Source organism: Oncorhynchus keta, unplaced genomic scaffold, assembly GCF_023373465.1.
Source record: "Oncorhynchus keta strain PuntledgeMale-10-30-2019 unplaced genomic scaffold, Oket_V2 Un_contig_383_pilon_pilon, whole genome shotgun sequence".
Lineage (NCBI taxonomy): Eukaryota > Metazoa > Chordata > Actinopteri > Salmoniformes > Salmonidae > Oncorhynchus > Oncorhynchus keta.
In genome coordinates this window covers 201,354-217,629 of record NW_026287457.1, presented here as the reverse complement: position 1 = coordinate 217,629, position 16,276 = coordinate 201,354, and the positions used below count along the sequence as shown (strand labels likewise).

The 16,276-nt window shown below is 49.7% G+C and overlaps 1 protein-coding gene across 1 annotated transcript in view; it reads right to left on the bottom strand.

The window, feature by feature from the left end:
- Positions 1-16,276, bottom strand: part of wdr32 (WD repeat domain 32) — a 36,837-nt gene that overhangs the window by 3,804 nt on the left and 16,757 nt on the right. Inside the window, exons 9-10 of the mRNA XM_052508660.1 lie at positions 7,189-7,334; positions 1,486-1,652 (exon numbers count right to left, since the gene is read on the bottom strand). Coding sequence (XP_052364620.1) covers positions 1,486-1,652; positions 7,189-7,334 — 313 coding nt within the window. The remainder of the gene's footprint in view (positions 1-1,485; positions 1,653-7,188; positions 7,335-16,276) is intronic.

Here is a 16,276-nt window from a genome sequence, read left to right as displayed (position 1 = left end):
ATAATACTCCCTACCTGTAGGGAAGCAGATGTCATAATACTCTCTACCCGTAGGGGAGCAGATGTCATAATACTCCTACCCATAGGGGGAGCAGATGTCATAATACTCTCTACCCGTAGGGGAGCAGATGTCATAATACTCTCTACCCATAGGGGAGCAGATGTCATAATACTCTCTACCTATAGGGGAGCAGACGTCATAATACTCTCTACCCATAGGGGGAGCAGATGTCATAATACTCTCTACCTATAGGGGAGCAGATGTCATAATACTCTCTACCTATAGGGGAGCAGATGTCATAATACTCCCTACCCGTAGGGGGAGCAGATGTCATAATACTCTCTACCCATAGGGGGAGCAGATGTCATAATACTCCCTACCCGTATGTCATAATACTCTCTACCTATAGGGGGAGCAGATGTCATAATACTCCTACCCGTAGGGGGAGCAGACGTCATAATACTCTCTACCCATAGGGGGAGCAGATGTCATAATACTCCCTACCCGTAGGGGGAGCAGATGTCATAATACTCTCTACCCATAGGGGAGCAGATGTCATAATACTCCCTACCCATAGGGGAGCAGATGTCATAATACTCCCTACCTACAGATGTCATAATAGGGGGAGCAGATGTCATAATACTCTCTACCCGTAGGGGGAGCAGGTGTCATAATACTCTACCTATAGGGGAGCAGATGTCATAATACTCCCTACCTATAGGGGGAGCAGATGTCATAATACTCTCTACCCGTAGGGGAGCAGATGTCATAATACTCCCTACCCATAGGGGAGCAGATGTCATAATACTCTCTACCTATAGGGGGAGTAGATGTCATAACTCTCTACCTATAGGGGAGCAGATGTCATAATACTCCCTACCCGTAGGGGAGCAGATGTCATAATACTCTACCTATAGGGGAGCAGATGTCATAATACTCTCTACCCATAGGGGGAGCAGATGTCATAATACTCTCTACCCATAGGGGAGCAGATGTCATAATACTCTCTACCCATAGGGGGAGCAGATGTCATAATACTCTCTACCCATAGGGGGAGCAGATGTCATAATACTCTCTACCCATAGGGGGAGCAGATGTCATAATACTCTCTACCCATAGGGGGAGCAGATGTCATAATACTCTCTACCTATAGGGGGAGCAGATGTCATAATACTCCCTACCCATAGGGGGAGCAGATGTCATAATACTCTCTACCTATAGGGGGAGCAGATGTCATAATACTCTCTACCCATAGGGGGAGCAGATGTCATAATACTCTCTACCTATAGGGGAGCAGATGTCATAATACTCTCTACCTATAGAGGGAGCAAATGTCATAATACTCTCTACCTATAGGGGAGCAGATGTCATAATACTCTCTACCTATAGGGGGAGCAGACGTCATAATACTCCCTACCTATAGGGGGAGCAGATGTCATAATACTCCCTACCCATAGAGGGAGCAGATGTCATAATACTCCCTACCCGTAGGGGGAGCAGATGAGCCGCCCGTCGGGACTGAAGCACAACTCCTTGATGTAGCCCCTCCCCACGTTAGCCTCCTCGATGTAGTGGGTCAGACGTAGAGAGCAGCGCGGGGAGACGGGGGGACGTGTGGGGGAGCCATCCTGGAACTCATACACACATGTCCACTGGAGAGGAGAGAGAGAGAGAAGAGGAGAGAGGGGGAGGGAAGAGGAGGGAGGAGGAGAGAGGGGAGGGAGGAGGAGAGAGGGGAGGGAGGAGGAGAGAGGGGAGGGAAGAGGAGAGGGGAGGGAGGAGGAGAGAGGGGAGGGAGGAGGAGAGAGGGGAGGGAGGAGGAGGGAGGGGAGGGGGGAGGAGAGAGGGGAGAAGAGAGGGGAGGAGAGGGAGGGAGGAGGAGAGAGGGGTAGGGAGGAGGAGAGAGGGAGAAGAGAAATGGAGGAGGAGAGAGGGAGGGAAGGGAGGAGGGGAGAAGAGAGAAATGGAGGAGAGGGGAGGGAAGAGGAGGGAGGAGGAGAGAGGGGAGGGAGGAGGAGAGAGGGGAGGGAGGAGGAGGGGGGAGAAGAGAGAAAGGGAGGAGGAGGGAGGAGAGGGGGAGAAGAGAGAAAGGGAGGAGGAGAGAGGGGAGGGAAGAGAGAGGGAGGAGGAGAGAGGGGAGAAGAGGGAGGAGGAGAGAGAAGAGGAGAGAGGGGGAGAAGAGAGAAATGGAGGAGAGAGAGGGGGTGAGAAGAGAGAAAGGGAGGAGGAGAGGGGGAGGGAAGAGGAGAGAGGGGGAGAAGAGAGAAAGGGAGGAGGAGAGAGGGGGAGGGAGGAGGAGAGAGGGGGAGAAGAGAGAAAGGGAGGAGGAGAGGGAGGATAACAGGAAGACAGAGGAAGAGTGGAGAAACAGAAGAGGGTTAGAGACTAAACGTAACCTGCTCATCAATGCTGACAGACAGAGCATGTCCAAGTGCAATCTTAAATGGACCCCAAAGCCCTTGTGGATATTGAGAGGATTTGATTGGTACAAGCAATAATGAAATGTCCACCAAGCCAATCAAAGGGCAAGGTGGAGATACAGAGCCTTCAGAAAGTATTCACACCCCGAGACTTATTCCACATTGTGTTGTTACAGCCGGAATTCAAAAATAAACTCACCTACTACTCTACACATAATAATGACAAAGCGAAAACCAGTTTTTTTAAGAAATGTTAGCAAATTTATTGAAAACAAAATCCAGAAATATTGAATTTACATAAGTATTCACACAGCTCAGTCAATACTCTGTCAGGCCCCGTTGGCAGCGAAAACAGTCTTTCTGGGTAAGTTTCTTTAAGAGATTTCCACACCTGGATTGTGAAACATTTACCACAATTACTATTTTTTATTTTTTTAATAGTTGAAACTCTGTCAAATTGGCTGTTGATCATTGTTAAGACAACCATTTTTCAGGTCTTACCATAGATTTAACTAGATTTAAGTCAAAACTGGAACTCGGCCCCCGTCCAAAGTGTGATTAATAACTCTACCATGCTCAAAGGGACATTCAGTGGTGAAGTATTACTTAAAGTAGTTTTTTGGGGATATCTGTACTTTACTATTTATATTTTTCACTACTTTTACTCCATTTACATTCCTAAAGAAAATAAAAGTACTTTTTACACCGGACATTGTCCCGGACACTCAAAAGTATTAGTTACATTGTCCCTGACACTCAAAAGTATTAGTTACATTGTCCCTGACACTCAAAAGTATTAGTTACATTGTCCCTGACACTCAAAAGTTTTAGTTACATTTTGAATGGCCAGCAGGACAGGCAATTGGTCCAATTCACAAACTTATCAAGAGAACATCCCTGGTCATCCAGACTGCCTCTGATCTGGAGGACTCACTAAACAGAGAACATCCCTGGTCATCCCTACTGCCTCTGATCTGGAGGACTCACTAAACAGAGAACATCCCTGGTCATCCCTACTGCCTCTGATCTGGAGGACTCACTAAACAGAGAACATCCCTGGTCATCCCTACTGCCTCTGATCTGGAGGACTCACTAAACAGAGAACATCCCTGGTCATCCCTACTGCCTCTGATCTGGAGGACTCACTAAACAGAGAACATCCCTGGTCATCCCTACTGCCTCTGATCTGGAGGACTCACTAAACAGAGAACATCCCTGGTCATCCCTACTGCCTCTGATCTGGAGGACTCACTAAACAGACAACATCCCTGGTCATCCCTACTGCCTCTGATCTGGAGGACTCACTAAACAGAGAACATCCCTGGTCATCCCTACTGCCTCTGATCTGGAGGACTCACTAAACAGAGAACATGTGGGCATCCCTACTGCCTCTGATCTGGAGGACTCACTAAACAGAGAACATCCCTGGTCATCCCTACTGCCTCTGATCTGGCAGACTCACTAAACAGAGAACATATGGGCATCCCTACTGCCTCTGATCTGGAGGACTCACTAAACAGAGAACATCCCTGGTCATCCCTACTGCCTCTGATCTGGAGGACTCACTAAACAGAGAACATCCCTGGTCATCCCTACTGCCTCTGATCTGGAGGACTCACTAAACAGAGAACATCCCTGGTCATCCCTACTGCCTCTGATCTGGAGGACTCACTAAACAGAACATCCCTGGTCATCCCTACTGCCTCTGATCTGGAGGACTCACTAAACACACAAATGCTTAGTTTGTAAATGATGTCTGAGGGTTGGAGCTTGCCCCTTTCTATTTGTAATGTATTATTTTATTTTTTTTAATCATGCCATCTGCTTTGCAGATGACAAAAGAGAAATAAGTTACTTTTAATTTTGATATTTAAGTATATTTAGAACCAAATTACTTTAGACTTTTACTGAAGTAGTATTTAACTGGGTGATTTTCACTTTTACTTGAGTCATTTTCTGTTGGGAAAGAACGCAGGCTCTAGAACGCCCTTCAGGCCAATCAGAAACAAGCATTCAAGAATGCCATGGTATAATTTTTATGAATTTGGAAAACATGACATTATGGGGTTATTGTGTGTCGACCAGAGAGAAAAACAACCTCAACTTATTACGTTTTAAATTCAGGTTGTAACACACAAAAATACTTTGGCGTGACGATAAAGAAGAATCAAGAAGTAGATGATGTAGGGGAGAGGTGTGTGTAGATGTCGGGGTGCAGTGTGTTGATGTCGGGGTGCAGTGTGTTGATGTCGGGGTGCAGTGTGTTGATGTCGGGGTGCAGTGTGTTGATGTCGGGGTGCAGTGTGTTGATGTCGGGGTGCAGTGTGTTGATGTCGGGGTGCAGTGTGTTGATGTCGGGGTGCAGTGTGTTGATGTCGGGGTGCAGTGTGTTGATGTCGGGGTGCAGTGTGATGATGTAGGGGAGAGGTGTGTGTTGATGTCGGGGAGCAGTGTGGTGATGTCGGGGTGCAGTGTGGTGATGTCGGGGTGCAGTGTAAATGTCGGGGTGCAGTGTGATGATGTAGGGGAGAGGTGTGTGTTGATGTCGGGGTGCAGTGTGTTGATGTCGGGTGCAGTGTGTTGATGTCGGGGTGCAGTGTGTAAATGTCGGGTGCAGTGTGTAAATGTAGGGGAGTGTGATGATGTAGGGGAGAGGTGTGTGGTGATGTCGGGGTGCAGTGTGGTGATGTCGGGGTGCAGTGTGGTGATGTCGGGGTGCAGTGTGGTGATGTCGGGGTGCAGTGTGGTGATGTCGGGGTGCAGTGTGTAGATGTCGGGGTGCAGTGTGATGATGTAGGGGAGAGGTGTGTTGATGTCGGGGTGCAGTGTGTTGATGTCGGGGTGCAGTGTGTTGATGTCGGGGTGCAGTGTGTTGATGTCGGGGTGCAGTGTGTTGATGTCGGGGTGCAGTGTGTTGATGTCGGGGTGCAGTGTGATGATGTAGGGGAGAGGTGTGTGTTGATGTCGGGGTGCAGTGTGTTGATGTCGGGGTGCAGTGTGTTGATGTCGGGGTGCAGTGTGTTGATGTCGGGGTGCAGTGTGTTGATGTCGGGGTGCAGTGTGTTGATGTCGGGGTGCAGTGTGTTGATGTCGGGGTGCAGTGTGTTGATGTCGGGGTGCAGTGTGTTGATGTCGGGGTGCAGTGTGTTGATGTCGGGGTGCAGTGTGTTGATGTCGGGGTGCAGTGTGGTGATGTAGGGGAGAGGTGTGTGTGATGTCGGGTGCAGTGTGGTGATGTCGGGTGCAGTGTGGTGATGTCGGGGTGCAGTGTGTTGATGTCGGGGTGCAGTGTGATGATGTAGGGGAGAGTGTGTTGATGTCGGGGTGCAGTGTGTTGATGTCGGGGTGCAGTGTGTGATGTCGGGGTGCAGTGTGTAAATGTCGGGTGCAGTGTGATGATGTAGGGAGAGGTGTGTGGTGATGTCGGGGTGCAGTGTGGTGATGTCGGGGTGCAGTGTGGTGATGTCAGTGTGGTGATGTCGGGTGCAGTGTGGTGATGTCGGGGTGCAGTGTGGTGATGTCGGGGTGCAGTGTGTAATGTCGGGGTGCAGTGTGGTGATGTAGGGGAGAGGTGCAGTCGTGGTGAAGTGCAGTGTGTGATGTCGGGGTGCAGTGTGGTGATGTCGGGGTGCAGTGTGTTGATGTCGGGGTGCAGTGTGTTGATGTCGGGGTGCAGTGTGATGTGAGGGGAGAGGTGTGTTGATGTCGGGGTGCAGTGTGTTGATGTCGGGGTGCAGTGTGTGATGTCGGGGTGCAGTGTGTAAATGTCGGGGTGCAGTGTGTTGATGTCGGGGTGCAGTGTGTGATGTCGGGGTGCAGTGTGTTGATGTCGGGTGCAGTGTGTCGGGGTGCAGTGTGGTGATGTCGGGTGCAGTGTGTGATGTCGGGGTGCAGTGTGGTGATGTCGGGTGCAGTGTGGTGATGTCGGGGTGCAGTGTGGTGATGTCGGGGTGCAGTGTGGTGATGTCGGGGTGCAGTGTGGTGATGTCGGGGTGCAGTGTGGTGATGTCGGGTGCAGTGGTGGGGGTGAGGTGACTCACCTGCAGTGTGGTGATGTTGGAGGAGCAGTGTGGTGATGCCGGGCAGCCCAGTGTGGTGAAGCTGGAGAGGTGAAGTGGTGATGCCGGGTGCAGTGTGGTGATGTCGGGATCTGCAGTGTGGTAAACTATGTCCTGGTGAAAGACGGGGGAAGAGGGGCAGCAACATGTAGGGAGAGGTGTGTTATGTCGGGGTGCAGTGTGTAACCGTCGGGGTGCAGTGTGGTGATGTGGGGTGCAGTGTGTAACCGTGTAGGTTAGTGTGTAAATGTCGGGGTGCAGTGTGTTGAACCGGGGTGCAGTGTTGATGTCGGGGTGCAGTGTGGTAACCGTCGGGTGCAGTGTGGTAACACGTCGGGGTGGCAGTGTGGTGATGTCGGGTGCAGTGTGGTGATGTGTGGTAGTGTTACACGGTGCAGTGTGGTGATGTCCGGTGCAGTTAGTGTTAACACGTCTGGGGTGCAGTGTGGTGATGTAACACGAGGGGCTGTGCACCACGGTGATGTAGGGGAGAGGTGGGCTGGTCACCAGTGTGGTGATGGTTAGTGTGGTGACGAGGGTGCAGTGTGGTGAGGTTAGTGTGGTGATGTCGGGTGCAGTGTGGTCATGTCGGGGTGCAATGTGTAGATGTCGGGGTGCAGTGTGTAGATGTCGGGGTGCAGTGTGTAGATGTCGGGGTGCAGTGTGGTGACAGTTACCTCCTGGGGGTTTTGGGGGGTCAGGTGACTCACCTCCTGGTCATCCATGTTGGAGGAGCAGCGTATGAGGGCAGCCCAGCCTTTAGGGTGAAGCTGGAGAGAGGTGATGCAGTTCCCCCTGTCCCTCTCTCCTGGGATCTCTGGAGTCAACACCTCCAAACTATTCCTGGGGGAAAGACCTGGGAGAGGGAAGAGGGGCAGCAACATGAAGTTAAGGTTAGTGTTAACACGAGGGCTGGCACCACGACCTCCTAACCGTGTAGGTTAGTGTTAACACGAGGGCTGGCACCACGACCTCCTAACCGTGTAGGTTAGTGTTAACACGAGGGCTGGCACCACGACCTCCTAACCGTGTAGGTTAGTGTTAACACGAGGGCTGGCACCACGACCTCCTAACCGTGTAGGTTAGTGTTAACACGAGGGCTGGCACCACGACCTCCTAACCGTGTAGGTTAGTGTTAACACGAGGGCTGGCACCACGACCTCCTAACCGTGTAGGTTAGTGTTAACACGAGGGCTGGCACCACGACCTCCTAACCGTGTAGGTTACTTATGTGTAGTTAATGGTAAAGACAGTCATAACCAATAAAAAAACAAACATTGTATTCCATCTATTTCTATGGCAGCACACACAGTCAGCAGGAGAACATATGAAACAAAGGTAGTCACCGTGACCGCCGTCATCACCGTGACCGCCGTCATCACCGTGACCGCCGTCATCACCGTGACCGCCGTCATTACCGTGACCGCCGTCGTCACCGTGACCGCCGTCATCACCGTGACCGCCGTCATTACCGTGACCGCCGTCATCACCGTGACCGCCGTCATCACCGTGACCGCCGTCATTACCGTGACCGCCGTCGTCACCGTGACCGCCGTCATCACCGTGACCGCCGTCATTACCGTGACCGCCGTCATTACCGTGACCGCCGTCATTACCGTGACCGCTGTCATTACCGTGACCGCTGTCATTACCGTGACCGCTGTCATTACCGTGACCGCTGTCATTACCGTGACCGCTGTCATCACCGTGACCGCCGTCATCACCGTGACTCATCACCGTGACCGCTGTCATCACCGTGACCGCTGTCATTACTGTGACCGCTGTCATTTAGCTGGTCAATTACATGGCCATCACATCACATTACTTAACATAGAGGGGGGAATATAACACACTGACAGTCAACACAGCAACACACTGACAGTCAACACAGCAACACACTGACAGTCAGCTAGGGCTGACTCCATTTAGTCGACTGGTAAATTGTTTGGTCGACAGATTTCATTAGTCGATTATGAAACATGTTCATGGTGCACAAGACAGAGGTCTGATTGGCTCCTGTCTCAGTGGACTGATCCATTGCGGAGGCCGATTGGCTCCTGTCTCAGTGGACTGATCCGTTGCGGAGGCCGATTGGCTCCTGTCTCAGTGGACTGATCCATTGCCGAGGCCGATTGGCTCCTGTCTCAATGGACTGATCCATCGCTGTCTCTCAGTGGACTGATCCATTGCCGAGGTCCTCCTGTCTCAGTGAACTGATCCATCGCCGAGGCCGATTGGCTCCTGTCTCAGTGGACTGAGGCCGATCCAGTGGACTGCCATTGCGGAGGCCGATTGGCTCCTGTCTCAGTGGACTGGAGGCCGATGAGTCCATTGCCGAGTGGACTGATCCATTGCCGAGGCCGAAGTGGACTGACCATTGCCGAGGCCACATCACTCTAAGACAAGTGATACTGAAATTGCATATATTTACATTACGTACGAACAACGGTGAAACACTAATAAATCTAATATTATTTTAGAACAAATGCGCTTTCTCCCTCGTTGGATACAGTCGCCGTCTGCGGTTGTGAAACGTAATCTTCAGAGCGCTGTAGAATTAGCACCTTTCCCTTTGTCACGTGCCGAGGAGCAAAGTTCCCCAGCAGATTGGGAGCAATGCGGGGGCAGCAGATATGAGGAAACAGCCCTTTGCAGTAATTATCAACAACAACAATAACTGGGGAGAGAGGAAACCCCATCTTAATGAGGTCTATAATCAATACTGTTCAACGTGCCTGGTTTTATAAATGATCCATATATAATCAATACTGTTCAACGTGCCTGGTTTTATAAATGATCCATATATAATCAATACTGTTCAACGTGCCTGGTTTTATAAATGATCCATATATAATCAACAGAAAGACAGATCTTACTTCTGTTGCCTGTTTGTTAATAATATTATATAAATAGAGTATTAGGTTAATAATATTATATAGAGTATTAGGTTAATAATATTATATAAATAGAGTATTAGGTTAATAATATTATATAGAGTATTAGGTTAATAATATTATAAAATAGAGTATTTGTAACGAGTTTCCTCCTCTTCTTCCGAAGAGGAGAGGCGAAACGGATCAGAGGACCAATACGCGGCGTGGTAATTTTCCATGGTACTTTTTAATGCTTTAAGGTACACATGAACAAACTAACAAAACAAGAAATGTGAAAACTCAAATTACAGTCCTATCTGGTGCACACACAGAGACAGGAAACAATCACCCACAAACACACAGTGAAACCCAGGCCACCTAAGTATGATTCTCAATCAGAGACAACTAATGACACCTGCCTCTGATTGAGAACCATACTAGGCCGAAACATAGAAATTCCCAAAACCTAGACAAACAAACATAGACTGCCCACCCAACTCACGCCCTGACCATACTAACTAAACACAAAACACAGAAAATAAAGGTCAGAACGTGACAGTACCCCCCAAAGGTGCGGACTCCGGCCGCAAAACCTTGACCTATAGGGGAGGGTCTGGGTGGGCGTCTGTCCGCGGTGGCGGTTCTGGCGCGGGACGCGGACCCCACTTCACCCTTGTCTTTGTCCGCCTTATTTTCCGCCTCCGTGGCTTTCTCACCATGGCAACCCCTCTCAATGACCCCACTGGACAGAGGGGCAGCTCGGGACAGAGGGGCAGGGGCTCTGGACAGAGGGACAGGGGCTCTGGACAGAGGGACAGGGGCTCTGGACAGAGGGACAGGGGCTCTGGCGCCTCTGGGCTGAGGGGCTCTGGCGTCTCTGGGCTGAGGGGCTCTGGCGCCTGGGCTGAGGGGCTCTGGCGCCTCTGGGCTGAGGGGCTCCGGCAGCGGCGCCGGACAGGCGGGACGCTCCGGCAGCGGCGCCGGACAGGCGGGAGGCTCCGGCAGCGGCGCCGGACAGGCGGGAGGCTCCGGCAGTGGCGCCGGACAGGCGGGAGGCTCCGGCAGCCGCGCCGGACAGGCGGGACGCTCCGGCAACGGCGCAGGACAGGCGGGACGCTCCGGCAGCGGCGCCGGACAGGCGGGAGCACCTGCAGAGAGGAGACAGAGAGACAGCCTGGTGCGTGGAGCTGCTACAGGAGGCAGCGGCGCCGGACAGGCGGGACGCTCCGGCAGCGGCGCCGGACAGGCGGGAGGCTCAGGCAGCGGCGCCGGACAGGCGGGAGGCTCCGGCAGCGGCGCCGGACAGGCGGGAGGCTCCGGCAGCGGCGCCCGGACAGGCGGGAGGCCCGGACAGGCGGGAGGCTCCGGCAGCGGCGCCGGACAGGCGGGAGGCTCCGGCAGCGGCGCCGGACAGGCGGGAGGCTCCGGCAACGGCGCCGGACAGGCGGGAGGCTCCGGCAGCGGCGCCGGACAGGCGGGAGGCTCCGGCAGCGGCGCCGGACAGGCGGGAGGCTCCGGACAGGCGGGAGGCTCCAGCGGCGCCGGACAGGCGGGAGGCTCCGCAGCGGCGCCGGACAGGCGGGACGCTCCGGCAACGGCGCCGGACAGGCGGGAGGCTCCGCAGCGGCGCCGGACAGGCGGGAGGCTCCGGCAGCGGCGCCGGACAGGCGGGAGCACCTGCAGGAGGAGACTGAGAGACAGCCTGGTGCGTGGGGCTGCCACAGGAACTACCAGGCTGGGGAGACTTTCAGGAGGCTTGGTGTTAGGAGGAGCCTGAAAGACCGGGCTGTGGGGGAGCACTGGAGCTCTGGTGCGCAACCTTGGCACCACTTCCCCAGGCTGGACAACTACTCGAGCCCGGACCCTCAAGAGTGCAGGCACAGGTTGAACCGGGCTGTGGGTAAGCACGGGAGATCTAGTGCTTACTACACGCACCTCCCCCTAGGCTCCACTCCCACAGTTGCCCGGTACGAGCGGAGCGCAGGCAGAGGACGCACTGCACCCTCCCAGCGCCCGGAGACACAGCACGCAGAGCCGGCGCAGGATAACCTGGACCAAGACTGCGTACCGGCGACCAGACCCGCTGAGCAGGCACCATACGCCCTGGCTCAATGCCCACACTCGCATGGCACTCTCGGGGCTGCCCTATAGCGCACCGGGCTATGGACACGCACTGGCGACACCGTGCGCTCAACCGCATAACACGGTGCCTGACCAGTAATGCGCTGCTCATAATAAGCACGAGGAGTGAGCTCAGGTCTGCTACCTGGCTTAGTACCACACCTCGTGTGCCCCCCAAAAAAAAAAATTTGGGGCTGCCTCTCGTACCTGTCGCACTGCCGTGCTGGCTCCTCATATTGCCGCCGATCAGCTTTCGCTGCCTCCAGCTCTGCTTTGGGGCTGCGATTTTTCCCAGCCAACCTCATTCTCCTGTAACCTTCCTTGCATTGCTCCATCGAATCCCAGGCGGGCTCCGGCACTCTCCTGGGTCGACCGCCCACCTATCTATCTCCTCCCAAGTTGTGTAGTCCAGATTCAGCTCTGATGCTGGCCGCTGTTGTTGTTGCTGCTGCTGCTGTCGTCGCTGTCCTTTACCACGCCGCTTGGTCCGATTTTGAGTGGGTGATTCTGTAACGAGTTTCCTCCTCTTCTTCCGAAGAGGAGAGGCGAAACGGATCAGAGGACCAATACGCGGCGTGGTAATTTTCCATGGTACTTTTTAATGCTTTAAGGTACACATGAACAAACTAACAAAACAAGAAATGTGAAAACTCAAATTACAGTCCTATCTGGTGCACACACAGAGACAGGAAACAATCACCCACAAACACACAGTGAAACCCAGGCCACCTAAGTATGATTCTCAATCAGAGACAACTAATGACACCTGCCTCTGATTGAGAACCATACTAGGCCGAAACATAGAAATTCCCAAAACCTAGACAAACAAACATAGACTGCCCACCCAACTCACGCCTGACCATACTAACTAAACACAAAACACAGAAAATAAAGGTCAGAACGTGACAGTATTCGGTTAATAATATTATATAAATAGAGTATTAGGTTAATAATATTATAAAAATAGAGTATTAGGTTAATAATATTATATAAATAGAGTATTAGGTTAATAATATTATATAGAGTATTAGGTTAATAATATTATATAAATAGAGTATTAGGTTAATAATATTATATAGAGTATTAGGTTAATAATATTATATAAATAGAGTATTATGTTAATAATATTATATAAATAGAGTATTAGGTTAATAATATTATATAAATAGAGTATTAGGTTAATAATAATATATAAATAGAGTATTAGGTTAATAATAATATATAAATAGAGTATTAGGTTAATAATATTATATAATAGAGTATTAGGTTAATAATATTATATAAATAGAGTATTAGGTTAATAATATTATATAAATAGAGTATTAGGTTAATAATATTATATAGAGTATTAGGTTAATAATATTACATAAATAGAGTATTAGGTTAATAATATTATATAAATAGAGTATTAGGTTAATAATATTATATAAATAGAGTATTAGGTTAATAATATTATATAAATAGAGTATTAGGTTAATAATATTATATAGAGTATTAGGTTAATAATATTATATAAATAGAGTATTAGGTTAATAATAATATATAAATAGAGTATTAGGTTAATAATAATATATAAATAGAGTATTAGGTTAATAATATTATATAAATAGAGTATTAGGTTAATAATATTATATAGAGTATTAGGTTAATAATATTATATAAATAGAGTATTAGGTTAATAATATTATATAGAGTATTAGGTTAATAATATTATATAAATAGAGTATTAGGTTAATAATATTATATAGAGTATTAGGTTAATAATATTATATAAATAGAGTATTAGGTTAATAATATTATATAAATAGAGTATTAGGTTAATAATATTATATAAATAGAGTATTAGGTTAATAATATTATATAGAGTATTAGGTTAATAATATTATATAAATAGAGTATTAGGTTAATAATATTATATAAATAGAGTATTATGTTAATAATAATGATTACGTGGAGCTCTGATTCTCATGTAACGGCAAAATGTTGGATAAACCACTTGCTGCGGTTCGCTGCAGTAACGAGGAAAGAGACGACATGTGCCAATCACACAGGCTGTCATTGTTTTGTCTTTTAACACCATGTGACCATCAAGCTCTTTCTTGAGTCATGTGTGTCTTAGTTATTTAATCAAACAGTGTGCTTAAAGGATCAGACAAGCTCAGTGCATATAGTTGATTCTATTCAAACACAGAATGTGTGTGTGTTATATATATATATATAAATAAAACTCAGAAAAAAAAAAACTGTCAAATCAAATCAAATCAAATTTATTTATATAGCCCTTCGTCATCAGCTGATATCTCAAAGTGCTGTACAGAAACCCAGCCTAAAACCCCAAACAGCAAACAATGCATTTTGCATTTATTTTCAGCAAACTTAACATGTGTAAATATTTGTATGAGCATTCAACAACAGACAAACTGACATGTGATTAACATAAATGGAAAAATGTGTCCTTGAACAAAGCGCGGGGGGGGTGCAGGGGGGGGTCAAATTCAAAAGTAACAGTCAGTATCCGGTGTGGCCACCAGCTGCATTAAGTACTGCAGTGCATCTCCTCCTCATGGACTGCACCAGATTTGCCAGTTCTTGCTGTGAGATGTTACCCCACTCTTCCACCAAGGCACCTGCAAGTTCCCAGACATTTCTGGAGGGGGGCCCTACCCCTCAAACTCTGATCCAACAGGTCCCAGGCGTGCTCAATGGGATTGAGATACGGGCTCTTCGCTGGCCATGGCAGAACACTGACATTCCTGTCTTGCAGGAAATCACACACAGAAACGAGCAGTATGGCTGGTGGTATTGTCATGCTGGAGGGTCATGTCAGGATGAGCCTGTATGAAGGGTACCACATGAGGGATGAGGATGTCTTCCCTGTAAACGTACAGCGTTGAGATTTCCTGCAATGACAACAAGCTCAGTCCGATGATGCGGTGACACACCGCCCCAGACCATGACGGACCCTCCACCTCCAAATCGATCTCGCTCCAGAGTACAGGCCTCGGTGTAACGCTCATTCCTTCAAGGATAAATGCAAATCCAACCGTCACCCCTGGTGAGACAAAACCGTGACTCGTCAGTGAAGAGCACTTTTTGCCAGTCCTGTCTGGTCCAGCGATGGTGGATTTGTGGCCATGTTGTTGCCGGTGATGTCTGGTGAGGACCTGCCTTACAACAGGCCTACAAGCCCTCAGTCCAGCCTCTCTCAGCCTATTGCAGACAGTCTGAGCACTGATGGAGGGATTGTGCGTTCCTGATGTAACTCGGGCAGCTGTTGTTGCTATCCTGTACCTGTCCCGCAGGTGTAATGTTCAGATGTACCGATCCTGTGCAGGTGTTGTTACACGTGGTCTGACACTGCGAGGACGATCAGCTGTCCGTCCTGTCTCCCTGTAGGCGTCTCACAGTGCGGACATTGCAATTCATTGCCCTGGCCACATCTGCAGTCCTCATGCCTCCTTGCAGCATGCCTAAGGCACGTTCACGCAGTTGAGCAGGGACCCTGGGCATCTTTCTTTTTGTGTTTTTTCAGAGTCAGTAGAAAGGCCTCTTTTGTGCCCTACGTTTTCATAACTGTGACCTTAAATGCCTTCCGTCTGTAAGCTGTTAGTGTCTTAACGACCGTTCCACAGGTGCATGTTCAATAACTATTGATGGTTCATTGAAGCATGGGTGACAGTGTTTAAACCCTTTACAATGAAGATCTGTGAAGTTACTTGGATTTTTACTAACTATCTTTGAAAGACAGAGTCCTGAAAAAGGGACGTTTCATTTTTGTTGCCACACCACCGGGCCTCGGACCACACCACAGGGCCTCGGACCACACCACAGGGCCTCGGCCACACCACCGGGCCTCGGCCACACCACCGGGCCTCGGCCACACCACAGGGCCTCGGCCACACCACCGGGCCTCGGCCACACCACCGGGCCTCGGCCACACCACCGGGCCTCGGCCACACCACCGGGCCTCGGCCACACCACCGGGCCTCGGCCACACCACCGGGCCTCGGCCACACCACCGGGCCTCGGCCACACCACCGGGCCTCGGCCACACCACCGGGCCTCGGCCACACCACCGGGCCTCGGCCACACCACCGGGCCTCGGCCACACCACCGGGCCTCGGCCACACCACCGGGCCTCGGCCACACCACCGGGCCTCTGCCATACCCTCGACGGCAGAGCCACTCTCGCCCGTCCTCTCTTTCTGGTCTCTGCAGTGACCCCTTCAGTTATCAAGTCTCCTCCTCAACCTTTTCCTGGCTGCCATTTCCTCCACCATCACTTCAACCTCGTTTGCTCTAGTTTTTTGTTTATTTCCTTGGTTATCCATTTTGTTTTTGATATCGCTAGTCTGATGGCTATAATGTGTGAGACAAAAAATTGCATTTGTTTTTTTGTGCAAAAAGGATTCGCAAGCCAACAAAAAAATATATAATTTTGAGACATAAAGCAGATAAATAAATGTAATAAAATAGAAAAATCAACACTTTATTATCGTTAATTATTATTTTAAATCCTATCATCCCTGTCACAGGTTTATTAATTGGTTTCAAGCGCGTCACTAATGTCAAAATAAGTTTATAAGATAGTTTTGTAAATGCATTTCCGTAAGTAACGTTTTGTGAATCCAGTCCCTGGTCTCTGCTCCACTCTGTTGGTGGAGTTCATTAGGTGTTTATTCCCTCTATCTAATAGCCAGTGTCTGAATGGACCAGGACCAGTGTCTGAATGGACCAGGACCAGTGTCTGAATGGTTGTTCTACAACAGGACCAGTGTCTGAATGGTTGTTCTACAACAGGACC